At 45.9% G+C, this 13,998-nt stretch overlaps 1 protein-coding gene across 1 annotated transcript in view; it reads right to left on the bottom strand.

The window, feature by feature from the left end:
* Positions 1-13,687, bottom strand: part of LOC118385686 (beta-adrenergic receptor kinase 2-like) — a 121,412-nt gene extending 107,725 nt beyond the window's left edge. Inside the window, 2 exon segments of the mRNA XM_052521346.1 lie at positions 208-284; positions 11,454-13,687. Coding sequence (XP_052377306.1) covers positions 208-284; positions 11,454-11,566 — 190 coding nt within the window. The 5' untranslated portion in view covers positions 11,567-13,687.
* Positions 13,688-13,998: the final 311 nt, after the last annotated feature.

The raw sequence follows: 13,998 nt of genomic DNA on the forward strand, positions 1-13,998 counted from the left end.
ACACACACACACACACACACACACACAAGCCTATCCCAAGTCAACAGCTCCCTGCATACATTCCGTGTGTGTGTGTGTGTGTGTGTGTGTGTGTGTGTGTGTGTGTGTGTGTGTGTGTGTGTGTGTGTGTGACATGGTGCTATGATTCTCGTGCTTGTCCGCGCAGGGAAAAGGACAAGCGTCCATTATCACACAGAGGCTACTCACCAATCTTCTGGTTGAAGATTTTGTCGAACGTCAGCTCATCTCTCTCCTCTAGGTACTTCTGCATCACACTGCGAATACTGAGAGAGAGAGAGAGAGCGAGAGAGAGAAACAGAGAGAGAGGAGAATAAAATGTTAGAAACATACTTAATTACCCCTCTTCATCCCCTATGGGACACAAGGCTACAATGAGCTCTACAATGTTTGAAAACTAGAGCCTACTTCAAAAAAAAAAGGGAAATGCACATAGACAAGGCATTGATACAAATCACTGAGCACTGGACTCCCCTCCCCACTCTGCAACCTCTTTCTCTTCCTCCCTGCCCTCTCCTCTCTCATCTCTCCTGTCCTTTCATCCTTTCATCTCCCCTCCACCTTCACCCCTGCCCTGGTTTGGGCCTCTCCCTTCCTGCCACCTGTCCCTGTCGGTCCCCTGACAGGATGGTGAGGAGAAGGCAAACGGAGAACCGGAGCAGCTTGCCCTCGGAGAGGGTGTTAATGAGAGGAGGGCAGGGGAGAATTCATCAATTAGCGCCCCCCTCCACGGGCCCATTAGCACACACAGAGGAGAGTTACCACACACACAGGAGAGAGGAGAGTTACCACACACACAGGAGAGAGGAGAGTTACCACACACACAGGAGAGAGGAGAGTTACCACACACACAGGAGAGGGGAAAGTTACCACACACACAGGAGAGAGGAAAGTTACCACACACACACACACGAGAGAGGAAAGTTACCACACACACACACGAGAGAGGAAAGTTACCACACACACACGAGAGAGGAAAGTTACCACACACACACACGAGAGAGGAAAGTTACCACACACACACACGAGAGAGGAAAGTTACCACACACACACACGAGAGAGGAAAGTTACCACACACACACGAGAGAGGAAAGTTACCACACACACACGAGAGAGGAAAGTTACCACACACACACACGAGAGAGGAAAGTTACCACACACACACACGAGAGAGGAAAGTTACCACACACACACACGAGAGAGGAAAGTTACCACACACACACGAGAGAGGAAAGTTACCAAACACACGAGAGAGAAAAGTTACCACACACACAGGAGAGAGAAAAGTTACCACACACACAGGAGAGAGGAAAGTTACCACACACACACGAGAGAGGAAAGTTACCACACACACACACGAGAGAGGAAAGTTACCACACACACACACGAGAGAGGAAAGTTACCACACACACACACGAGAGAGGAAAGTTACCACACACACACACACAGAGGAAAGTTACCACACAGGAGAGAGGAAAGTTACCACACACACAGAGAGAAAAGTTACCACACACAGGAGAGAGGAAAGTTACCACACACACAGGAGAGAGAAAAGTTACACACACACAGAGAGAAAAGAGGAAAGTTACCACACACACACAGGAGAGGAAAGTTACCACACACACAGGAGAGAGGAAAGTTACCACACACACAGGAGAGAGGAAAGTTACCACACACACAGGAGAGAGGAAAGTTACCACACACACGAGAGAGAAAAGTTACCACACACAGGAGAGAGGAAAGTTACCACACACACAGGAGAGAGGAAAGTTACCACACACACAGGAGAGAGGAAAGTTACCACACACACGAGAGAGGAAAGTTACCACACACACAGGAGAGAGAAAAGTTACCACACACACAGGAGAGAGAAAAGTTACCACACACACAGGAGAGAGGAAAGTTACCACACACACAGGAGAGAGAAAAGTTACCACACACACACAGGAGAGAGAAAAGTTACCACACACACAGGAGAGAGAAAAGTTACCACACACACACGAGAGAGGAAAGTTACCACACACACAGGAGAGAGGAAAGTTACCACACACACAGGAGAGAGAAAAGTTACCACACACACAGGAGAGAGAAAAGTTACCACACACACACGAGAGAGAAAAGTTACCACACACACAGGAGAGAGAAAAGTTACACACACACAGGAGAGAGAAAAGTTCCACATGGCAGCACATTGGCCAGACGACACCTTGCCTGAGAGAGGGAGAGAAAGTCTATTACTGCCAGTGAGCCAGTGGCACACAGCTGCAGAGAGAGTAGAGGGCACGTTCCACATGGCAGCACATTGGCCAGACCGACACCTTGCCTGAGAGAGAGAGAGATCTTAGATGTGTCTATTACTGCCAGTGAGCCAGTGGCATGGGCGCGAGAGAGAGAGAGAGAGAGAGGGAGGAAGGGTAGAGGAGAGAGAGAGAGAGGGGGTGAGAGAGCAGGAGAGGGGGCGAGAGAGAGAGAGGAAGGGTAGGGAGAGAGCAGGAGAGATGGGGGAGAGAGAGAGGGGGCGAGAGAGAGACAAACCGTTTAGAGACAACCAGCTTCTGTTGTTTATTGTATTGATTAATTCAATGGGATTTATTTTGTTCTCTCAGAAAAGCACTTCAATTGCAGACCTACTAGAGTTGGGCAGGAGGCCAGGCGCGCACACGCGCACACACACACACACACACCACAGCTTGTTCGAGATTCTCTCGTGGATCGTTGTTTCCCTGACATCATTAGTGTGGTGTGAATGGTTCTGCTGTATTGGGCTGGACCAGACAAGGCAGGTTCAGATAACACTGAATAACAACAGAAAGGATAACACTAGAAGACGCTAACTAGCGTGGCATACACCACGTTTAACAGTGGTTGATACTAATAGCTCGTTTTTTAACACAGCGGGCAGATGCTAACTAAACCTATAGTAAAATAGTGGTTGATGCTTAGCTAGAGAAAATGCTAACTGCTAGTTCATAACATACTGGTTGATGCTAGCACCAATGCTAACTAACCTGTAGTAAAGACGCTAACTACCAGTTTAAAACCCGGCGGCTGATGCCAGTACAGCACCAATAAACCCGAAGTAAAACCAGGGTAGGAATTAAACAAATAGTAGCAGCAGTAACAGTGCTGGTCCTGGATCTGCCTACGGAGGGCCAAACTGTACCCAATCCAGTGTCAGTAATAGCTCTCCTCTGCTCTGTCTAACTGAGCCACAGGAACCAGGATACAGGAAGTAGACTCTTCCTCATTCACTGGGGGCCCAGGGGTGAGTCATAGGCCTGCTTGACTGCTGCAGAAACAACAAGCCAGCGAATCCCTGGTGGACATGACTTGGATACATCTGAATGGGTAAATAAGCAACTTGGAGCCAATTCCTGAGCAGCCAAATCAGGTGTAAAAAGGCGGAGCTGCTACGATCCCGTAACAATCCAACCATTTCAGATGCATGAAGCACCTCGGCCGTAGGGAGGAGCGGCCGTGTCTAGACAGAGCCACGGAGAGGCTGTATTCCAGGCTGTCTCACAACCGGGCCGTGATCGGTGTAAGAATAAGAATTTGTTCTTAACTGACATGCCTGGTTAAATAAAGCTAACATTGAAAAAGGCTCTTTTTTTAAAGACAACACACCGGCCAATCAGAATCCACTCTCTGCTACAATAGCCAATAACAATCCACCGACTCCACTTACTAATAGTTGAATAATTCCCGTCAAGGTTTGAAACGGATAGGACTTCAGATCATTGAGAGATGGAGAGGAGATGAGGAGAAGAAGCTTCACACTCCCCACAGCCCCCATTTGAATCTGCCTCCTGCAACTACCCCCCAGTCAACCTTCCAGTTGACACAACACACATCATCTCTCCCTGATCCCGCTCAAACAATACAGAGCCCCCCCCCCCTCTATCCTGGACTTCTCTCTATCGCTTCCAGTGCTGCCGTCAACATCCCACACCTGCCCAGCAGGCGAAGCCTGGAGAATGTAGTAGCACTGCGCTCTCTACAACGTCACACACACTACCCTAAATACACACCTCGAGAAACACACAAACAACTCTTAAGACGACATATATGCACAGCCCCAAGCGTGCGTGCACACACACAGAGCTGGAACAAACAAATACACACACACACACACACACACACACACACACACACACACGGCTCTATTTACTTGCCTCACGGTTTCAGAACTGCCTTTAGACATTTAAAAGCTCACATCGACACTGGCGCTCAGCACGCTTCCTCTTTCCCCCTCTACATCTCCCTCTCGGTAACTCCCTCTAGTCGGATTGTCATCATAGCCAATTCCAGGAGAGCACACACATTATCCCAGTGATAATCTTTTAAATCCTTATCAAATTAAAAACAAATAATTTCCATAAAGCCGGCCAGGGATCAGACGGGTCAGATCTAGTAAGTGTTTCTGGGACGGCGGCGGGGTGGCACTGTAGGCTAAAACAGTCACTATGTCCACTTGAGCCGCTTATGTTTGGAAGGACTAGCCTATGTCACAGCCCACTACAGTAGCGATGTTGCTGACCCTGGCCCGACGGTATTAGTGCTTTCTCTCAATCTGCTGTATTAATTCCCGCTGTGCTGTATGGTAATCCTGGCTTTAGTACACACACCGAGACAGAGAGAGAGACAGAGAGAGAGACAGAGAGAGAGACAGACAGAGCGACGGCGAGAGAGACAGACAGAGCGACGGCGAGAGAGACAGACAGAGCGACGGCGAGAGAGACAGACAGAGCGACGGCGAGAGAGACAGACAGAGCGACGGCGAGAGAGACAGACAGAGCGACGGCGAGAGAGACAGACAGAGCGACAGCGAGAGAGACAGACAGAGCGACAGCGAGAGAGACAGACAGAGCGACAGAGAGAGACAGACAGAGCGACAGCGAGAGAGACAGACAGAGCGACAGCGAGAGAGACAGACAGAGCGACAGCGAGAGAGACAGACAGAGCGACAGCGAGAGAGACAGACAGAGCGACAGCGAGAGAGACAGACAGAGCGACAGCGAGAGAGACAGACAGAGCGACAGCGAGAGAGACTAATGTAGCGTAAATCAAAGAGCAGGCCATGTATAGCTTACTACTTCAGCCGGAGTTAAAGCAAACCCCACTATCACATGTTCTTTTATTACAGAAGAATAGCATCTTATCTCTTATGCCCTGTAAACAAATACCTAACGGAGGATTAGCAATACAATTCCCATCTACACCTAAGCTCAATGCACACAGATACAACACACACCCACACACCTGCCTAGAAAGCAATAGGCTAAATTCACAGAGATTGGCCTCTGAAGAGCAACCTCTTCCAAAGCGTATTAGATGAGGCAATCTTTTCCAGTCGAGATTGACACCCGCACACTTCTCCTGACGTGTGTAGTGGGATCGACGCTACGAGGGACAAAGGAGGAGTCAGACCATCTGAATACCGATCCCTCCGGAAGTAAACAGGACCTTCAATGTTGGGGCAGGAAACTTGCTCTCCACAGGGGAGGGGGGGGGGAACAGCAGGCCAACTCCGTTTCACTTTCACAACGCAGCTCGTTAACTAGCTCGGAGCCTGTCAGAGCTGGGACTGTGAGAGGATGAGGAAGTCACAGAAGCCTGACTATGACTGGATAGGGTACACATAGGCACTTTCGGAGAAGTTGCCTCGCTAAAAATTGTAAACACCGACACTCACAGAGTTAGCTAGCTAATCGTTTCTCAGTGCCGGAACGTCTTTTTATCTGAATAGCTAAGCACCCGATTCTACTAATCAAAGCCGTGGTTGAAGACTGATGACATAATACTAATCCGGTGTGTTACTGCTCTGCTGGAGCAAAAGCCTGCACCGCCCACAGTGGAAAAGACTCTGGTTTCGATATGAGACCAGTGTAGAAAAGTAAAGAACAAACAGTCTAAATTTGGTCTAGGTTGTAGTCTGGACCTGTTCATTGACAGCATTTATAGCAAACAACAAATGAACAAGGGGCTTTTGCCAAATGGCCATGGTCAGTCCAGCCTGCCCTGAACACACACAGTGTGGTTTCTGTCAGCACAATAGCATCCATTTGTAGGCCAACTTTGGCCCGGTTCGTGATTTGATTTCATCAATAGATGTGACTAAACGCATCACGTATTGAATTTCACAAACAAAAAAAAAGGGATGTTACGGATATATATATTTTTTTGACTCTGTATCGTATCGGTGTTGACGTTAAATCACAGTAGTGTTTTTGCACTAGTTTGCTGCGCCTGCACCAACACGCTTCCTTCATGGCTCTGTTCTCCATCTCTAGAGACTATTTGTTTTCAGCACTTTATTTCCGTTCATGGCTGAAACGCGTGTTCTCGTGGCTCTCGTCCCTTTTGCAGCAGACGCACGGCCAGAAATGTGTTTGGGACATCAGTGCAAAGGCATATAGAATCGTGAGAATCGCTAAAACATGTCGCATCGGCACCGAAGTATCATGATAATATTGTATCGTGGCAATTCCCAGCCCTAGTGTTCTAATCATAATAAATGAACGAAGGTTCAAGAATAATAGGTTTCTGGGGTGTTCCATGCTCAGTCAAGTACAATGTACCCCCTTGGATATTTGAGTCTCCCTTTCCAGGCAGGAGATTTCTGTGCTACCAGCGACGTCTCCTCGCTAGCACTTGCAGCACACTCGAACGGACGCTGAACAGCAACCTAGCGTGTGAACAAAATGACGTGAATAGCCAAGAAGCACGAGGACAAAGTCTCACTTTAGGAGACTTTCTGGTAAATGCATGTGCAGTGGGCTTCTAAATAATTAATTTTTCAGCACTTCACTTACACCGACCCATCTGCACTACAGCTCCCGTCAGTCAGTGGTGAGGAGGTCTGTCTGCACTACAGCTCCCGTCAGTCAGTGGTGAGGAGGTCTGTCTGCACTACAGCTCCCGTCAGTCAGTGGTGAGGAGGTCTGTCTGCACTACAGCTCCCATCAGGCAGTAGGGCGCTGCTGCACAAAACACTAGGGGTGTGTTCGAGCCTCGCAACGGAAACAATTGACTGTTTAAAGAACCAAAATGGAAGTAACAGACCTCCCCGTTTTCGTTCCATTTGCCTCCTAATGGTTCCTAGAGTAAATGGTGTCTGTTGCAAGATGTTTCCGCAAAACACAAAACATTTTGCAACGGAATCCGTCTAATGAATTCACCCCAGGGTCGCAAAACCTTCAGATAGAAATATATATAATGGACAGACATCTAGCCCATCTCCAACTTGTAGAATAGGCAATAGGTCTAAAGCTCTTTTCATGACAGTTATATCTGCAACGTTACAGAAAGCTCACATATAGAGACGGTATTTGGTAGAATAGAAATGACCTGTGTCAGGTAGAATAGTGAATCATGTCAGCTCGATACTTAGTCTCTAAGCTAGTTGATGAACAACAGGCTACCTGCCATTTGGTAAAACGTTCAGCACATCAGCAAGGCTCACTCGGATTAATGCAAACGTATCACATTATTAGAAACAACTTTGAGGAAGACATTGGATCTATGTTCGTGGCTCGCCACCACGCTACATATTACAACCGCGAAAAGTCCATTAAGCAATAGACGGAGACAGCATAACATGCTGTGCTTCTGAAGCTTTGAGGCTTAAGCTTGGTAAGGGATTTTAAGCCAAGCCATTACAGCCATGAGCCTAGGCTACAGACACTTCTTAACATTTTATCCCACGTTCAGCATGTCCATCCTCTTTTAGCTCTTCAATTCACATTTGACATAAACACCCTGAGAAACTGACGTTGAGAATGCCACCGATGTCCACTCCTCACCAACAAAAGACATGGCCACCAAACCCTCCACCAGATCATTCTTCCCCGTGTCGTCTTGACTTCCTACTGTAACAGACGAGACCCTGACTAGAATTTAAATGTACAGCTAATAAGCTAAACGGGTGTGTGTGGGTTTGGCAGAGGAAGGTGTAGCCAAATCTGAAAAGGTCAAATTGGTTTTCCGTTATAGTAAGGCAGTTTATTTGTACTTTTCTCAAATATCGTAACTTGGTGGGAGCTCATATTAATCCCGTTTCACAAGTGTGTACTACTGCGCATAAGATTTGGATTTATTTTTCTGCATATCCCAACTCTCCCTCAGACACCCTCGGGGAGTGGGTCACGGCCAGGGTCTTACCCAAACTGCTTATAGCAAACAGTTTAGCATGAATCGTATCTAAAGGTCACAGACAACAGGACCTTTCCACACTACTATACACCTAACGGGAGATAACATCTTTGTCTGGGCTGCACAGCAGTTAGCGCCAACAATAATAGCTGACAGAATGTGTTGCTATGGCGGCATCAATGGCCTCGCAAACACCACACACTCCAAAACGCAACATTTCCATCGCCTCGCATTTGCCTACAACATCCCAATGGTAGCTGCCTGCCTGTAAGCCTGTATTTGTTATTCAAAACCTGTGTGTTGATAAATAGTTCTCTTAAAACACCAGTGATTGAGTGGGCAGTCAGGCAATTGAAGGGGAGAGATACACAGATGTGAACGAATGGATGTAGTCTGATCAAATCAGGCTGTAATACACAAGTAATGGCTGTAATACACAAGTAATGGTTATACATTGAAACTAATCCCTGCAAAATAGTGGAAATGTTGCTTACATGCCAGAATGGTTTAATAAAATTATATTTAAAAGATGCACTACGCAGAAATCGCTTTGCCATTTCCTGGTTGCTAAAATCCTAATAGTTTGCCTAATTTCACTTTATGTATATAGTGTAGAGAATCATTGCACCATCTAAACCGCTGTGAAATATATTTTCCAAAACTATATTTTCAGCTGTTTGAAGCTGGTGCATGAAACTGAAAGAAGCAACAACAACAAAAAAACAAACATAAGAATAGGAGGCATAGAAATAATGCACATTAGTACAGATCTACAGCTTCTTAGACTTGCTTTTAATGAGTGACATATCTATAACTCACATTTCTATGTGAATTTGGTCAGGTCGCCCCCCAAAAAAGTGACATATTGCCGCTTTAAAAGCGTACTCTAACGATTGTCTGTGAGGTTTGTCCTTCAGCTGTCCTGGAGACAAAATAACCACAGGAAAGCATCGTTTTCCCGACTTTTTAGAGAGCCAGTAGGTATATGGTTCTGTTCGTCAACAAGGTAAAATTAGTTTAATATTGGATATTCATTTTTTTTCTCGTCAATAGCTATTGAATCAAGCATGCAATGACAATGAAAATGGTATATTCTGAATCAGGGGAAGATGAGGAACAACTGACACCTTTTTTTTGTGTGACGTTTCTTTCTCCTCATTTCCAAGAAATCTAAAGTAAACTAAGCATCCGTGTGGATTGTTCTCCATCCTCCTGATTTGGAATGGAACATTTTCATTGTCACGGCACCCTTGGTTGAATAGCTATTGACGGGTGAAAAACAAACACATCCAATGTAAAACTAACTTTACCTTGGTGTCGAACAGAACCATATACCTGCCCCTCAAAAAGTTAAAACTGCTCAGAAAACCAGAAGAGTACGTTTAAATGACATTTTATTCAACACTCTAGCTTGTACGGTGCATTTACATGATTTTGAAGACATTCGTTTCAGACAGGTAAACACATATATTTTAACTGGGACAGTCAGTTAAGAACAAATTCTTATTTACAACGACGGCCTAGGAACAGTGGGTTAAATGCCTTGTTCAGGGGCAGAACGACAGATTCAGCTTGTCAGCTCGGGGATTTGATCCACCAACCTTTCGGTTGCTGGTCCAATGCTCTAACCACTAGGCTACCTCCCCCCTGCCCCCGGTTCATTGTGTATAACTGCCAGAGATGGGCAGGATTTATTTTTACATGAACACAAAATATCTATTTCAATCACTGCGGAGTATTTACTCATTTCTCTTACACTGGGCAGAAGTACACACCAACGTATTTTGCAACAAGAGACTTTCAAGGAGCTGTAATTTATGGTTTCACATGCATTTCTTTGTTGCACTCCATATTTTGTCACACCCTTTCACCCTGCATTGGTATCTGAAGCCTGATTGCACTACGGTGTGATAAAAGGGTATGCTAACGTGAACTAAATATAAAACGGATATGTCAAAATGTACAATTGCAAAGCACGCAGAGTATAATTCTAATGAGCTCTGCCCTGAAACAAGGCCAATAATAACACCCAGTCAGCACCTTTCGTATTGTTACCTTTAATGATTTCTTATTGGTGTGACATTGTCGGGAAGGAACCTGCAAGTGCGCATTCCATTGGACAGTGTATACCAGATATCGTAGAAGTAATAAAACGGTATGATCTGCTGTTCGTCTTGGTGGGATCATTTTCACATAGAAACGTGGCTTTCTTGCAGGCGCCATTATCCGGGGCCTTGCTCAACTAAGGCAGATACACAACAACATACCAGTCATAGCAAGAAAAGGTTTCTGTGAGCTTCACTAAGATGCTGTCGCTGTTCGGCACCGGACACTTGCAAATGTATCCTTAAATACAAAATGCATGCATTTTAATTAAATACATTCCAAAATAAAAGTATTTTGTTGTTTATTTTTCGACACGTTGACTGACCTTGGTGGTATTTCGCTATTCCCTGATTAATCAGGCTAGGGTGGATGCAGAAGACCCCTCCTGCCCCCTCCATCGATTGAGCTCTTCTACTCTTTCACCACATCATTCCACCATAAACAGATAGGCCTAACAGATTCATGTAGCAGATGAACTGCATACTATTTATATTCAAAGCAGCAAACAAATAAATAAATAGCTTCTGCCAACAGATGGTGGTGTTAGCAGGGTGGTAAAAATCCACTTTTTGGTCCACCAGCCGTAGCGGCCGCAATTTTACCGGCCACTTAAATGTCTGAAATATAATTAGAATTAAGATGAATCACAGAAAAGACTGTACAAATCACAGAATAGTGTACACCCCAACCCGCTTTCAGCACTTTTAGCATTCAGATTCTCTCTTCCAGAGCTGACACACTCAAATATATATATATATAATTTATTTTTACCTCAGCCTTGGATCAAATAAACTGCTCCCAAATGCAATGCAGCTGGTAAGAATGGACATTTTACCCAGACAACTCCAAAATCTACCCACATTGATAGATGACTCTTGGTCTGGTCTTCAGAACCCATCGTTAATAAGCATCATTCAAATTATATAATTCTAGGATGGCATTATGTCAGATGCTAATTGAACTAAAAGTGGATTTGAGGGATGGGGCCTCAGATGGTAGGGACCCTGAAGCCAGAGACAGCTGACGAATTGTTTCCTTCAGCGAGCTACTGCAACTGACTTGACACATTTGAATTAGGTTGGGTTTATCTCCCTACACAGACAGACGCACACCAATTTGACTGGTAAACACTGACTGGCCGAGGCACAATATAAGGACGATGAGCAAGTATGTACCTGGGTTCAGGCAGTATGATTTTCTTGCTCGCCCGGGCCGCTGGAGTAGATTTGCTCTTCTCCATCGCCATCAAATAGCTGACATCGGCGAGAACTGCTTCGAGGTCCGCCATCTTCAACCTTGGGTGGACACCACACCTGCCGTGGGAACGTTTTTTTATTTTTTTTATTTAAGGAAAAGACGAAGCGAATGTCCACTGAATCTAGCTAGATCCAACCAGGACGACCAAGACAGCTATGCGGATGACAGGGGCGACCATCCGAATGGAGCGTGTCGTTTTCTTCCTCCGAGGTCTGGCAAAACACGGTCTCTCAAAACACAACCATTGTGACAGAAAAACAAACACACACAAAAAAATGGATATAGCTCAATAGATGACTCGTTTATGGAGAGTTCACTCATCTGGGTGCGTGTTGTCTTCTTTCCATCAATAAGGTTCCGTTATGTGCAAAACGTGTGTTGCGGTTTCATGGACTCCGAATATAAGCAGTTCAAAATAACAGCAGACGAGATTGGTGAGGTTTTCGTCTCTGCCTCCCCCCCACCACCACATCCAGACCGCTTCACGTATTTAGATGGGCCACCTGCTAGATCTGGCTAACTAGCAAGCCAGCTAGTTAGCTAATAACTCTCGAAGCCCACTGATCCTGGATGATTGGTTTTTTTATCTTCTTGGAAAGCTAAAAAATCATGTCAACCTTGCGGTATGTGCGAAGCTTTTAAAGCTTCCTAACGGCGCCTTGTCGCCTATGTTTTTAACATAAAACAAAACATTAAGCGTCTACGAAGATGCTGCATAAAATCTATCGAAATGGCATCCGACGAAGACATCCCGTGAAAATGACGACAAGGGGAGAGAGCGAAAACAACAAGAAGCCAGCTTCGCCTGTATCACAACAACAACAACCACAACAACAACAACAACAACAAATCGGACCACGAATGAATAGTCCAGATGCCGTATAAGGGAGGTTCACATGTATTCACCAAAACGAAGACTTGGGACAACAACGCTCTTCTTCACCAGGAGGACATTTGTCGCAGAACACGTCGCCATACAGATGCAGGTTTCTAGCTGGATATCCAGGCCAGCGTGCAGAAAAAAACAACAATCAGCTAGATATCCGACTAAAAAAAAATCCCTCTAGCTAACAAGAAAACAACTATATGTTATTGGCGCTACGGTAACTATATATGCAATATTTAAACAAATCATGCCACGAAAAATCAGCCAGTTCACGTTAGTTGAATGTAGGATCTAGGGAGGTTGTCTACGACCAAACCGCTGTGCAAAACGTCGCTACTTCGGTAGCGAGTCGCTTACGGTCGCGTAGCAAGTAGCTAAACCCCGTGCTGTGAGCCAGTTCAATTTCAACTAACCCGCTAACATTAGATAATACACTGACTCGGCTAGCGCAGGTAGCTAGCTAACAGCCGCTTTGGTCGCGCCGACGCCAAACCCACTCGTGCCAGTTAGCGATCTCGGCTAACGAATCCCGATCCTCGGGGCAAACGCACCTCGTTTAAAAAGAAAAACACGGACCAAACCGCACACCATTTGCCGTAATCGTTGCTTTCGCCCAGTGTCGTGGGCTCTGGCACGGAGACACCAGTGGCTAGCTAGCTGTTATGATGGGGGGAGGGGGCGTTGGAAGGAGGAAATTGGCTAGCTAACGTTAGCTCGGTGCGCCGTCCGCGGTCTCTCGCCACTGGAAGTTGAGTCTTTTCCCGGGCGACCAAACCACTTGCTCGCTAAACCAACGGGCAATGGGAGATAAGCTAACAACCTAAGTGCATGTCATTTCGTCTTCCAATATCAGCTGCCTGTCAGTGTCTTCCTCGGTCAAGTGTTGTGACCATACGTCTCTTTTCCTCCTCGTTGCGCGAGACACGTTCCTCTTGCTACAGTAGCCCGAATGGATCCGGTACGAGATCCGCTGAGATCGGTGCATTCGGTAGAATCCGACGCCGAATGAGAACGTCCGATATCCTGTTTGTTTGCGTTCCTCAGAGGCACAGAAATTCTTCCTGTTATCCCTGGTGAGTCCGAGTAGAGACCCGTTGGCTGAGTCTCCCGTGTGCAGCTGTGTGGTGGGTTTGCGTCTCCCCCCCACCCAGTGTATTCTGTGTTCTCAGAAACGAGCGAGCTCAGCTCCTGTGAAAGCCCCACTTCCTCACGCTGCGACCGAGATGCCCGGAAAACATGTCATGGAGCCGGATCGCTCATGGACGGGGAACTACGTGATTATAAATGCCCTGTTACGGGTTTATTAAAAGAAATACCATTATTTAAAATGAGCACTAGTCTGTTTAACTAAAAAAGAAAATGTATTATTTGTAACAGTGTTCAAAAGAGGGCGGTAGGCACTGGGCACTCAGTATGGGCATCTTTTTTTAAATTACTAAAACATGAATAATAGATGGTTTCCAACGGACCATTCCCTGAATCATTAGACAACCCATTTGTGTATCTCCGAACCACTTTATTGTAGGCGTATGTTGGAGACCTGTTTAATCAGATTTTGAAGCATATATACACACGCA

Source organism: Oncorhynchus keta, chromosome 6 (assembly GCF_023373465.1).
Source record: "Oncorhynchus keta strain PuntledgeMale-10-30-2019 chromosome 6, Oket_V2, whole genome shotgun sequence".
NCBI lineage: Eukaryota > Metazoa > Chordata > Actinopteri > Salmoniformes > Salmonidae > Oncorhynchus > Oncorhynchus keta.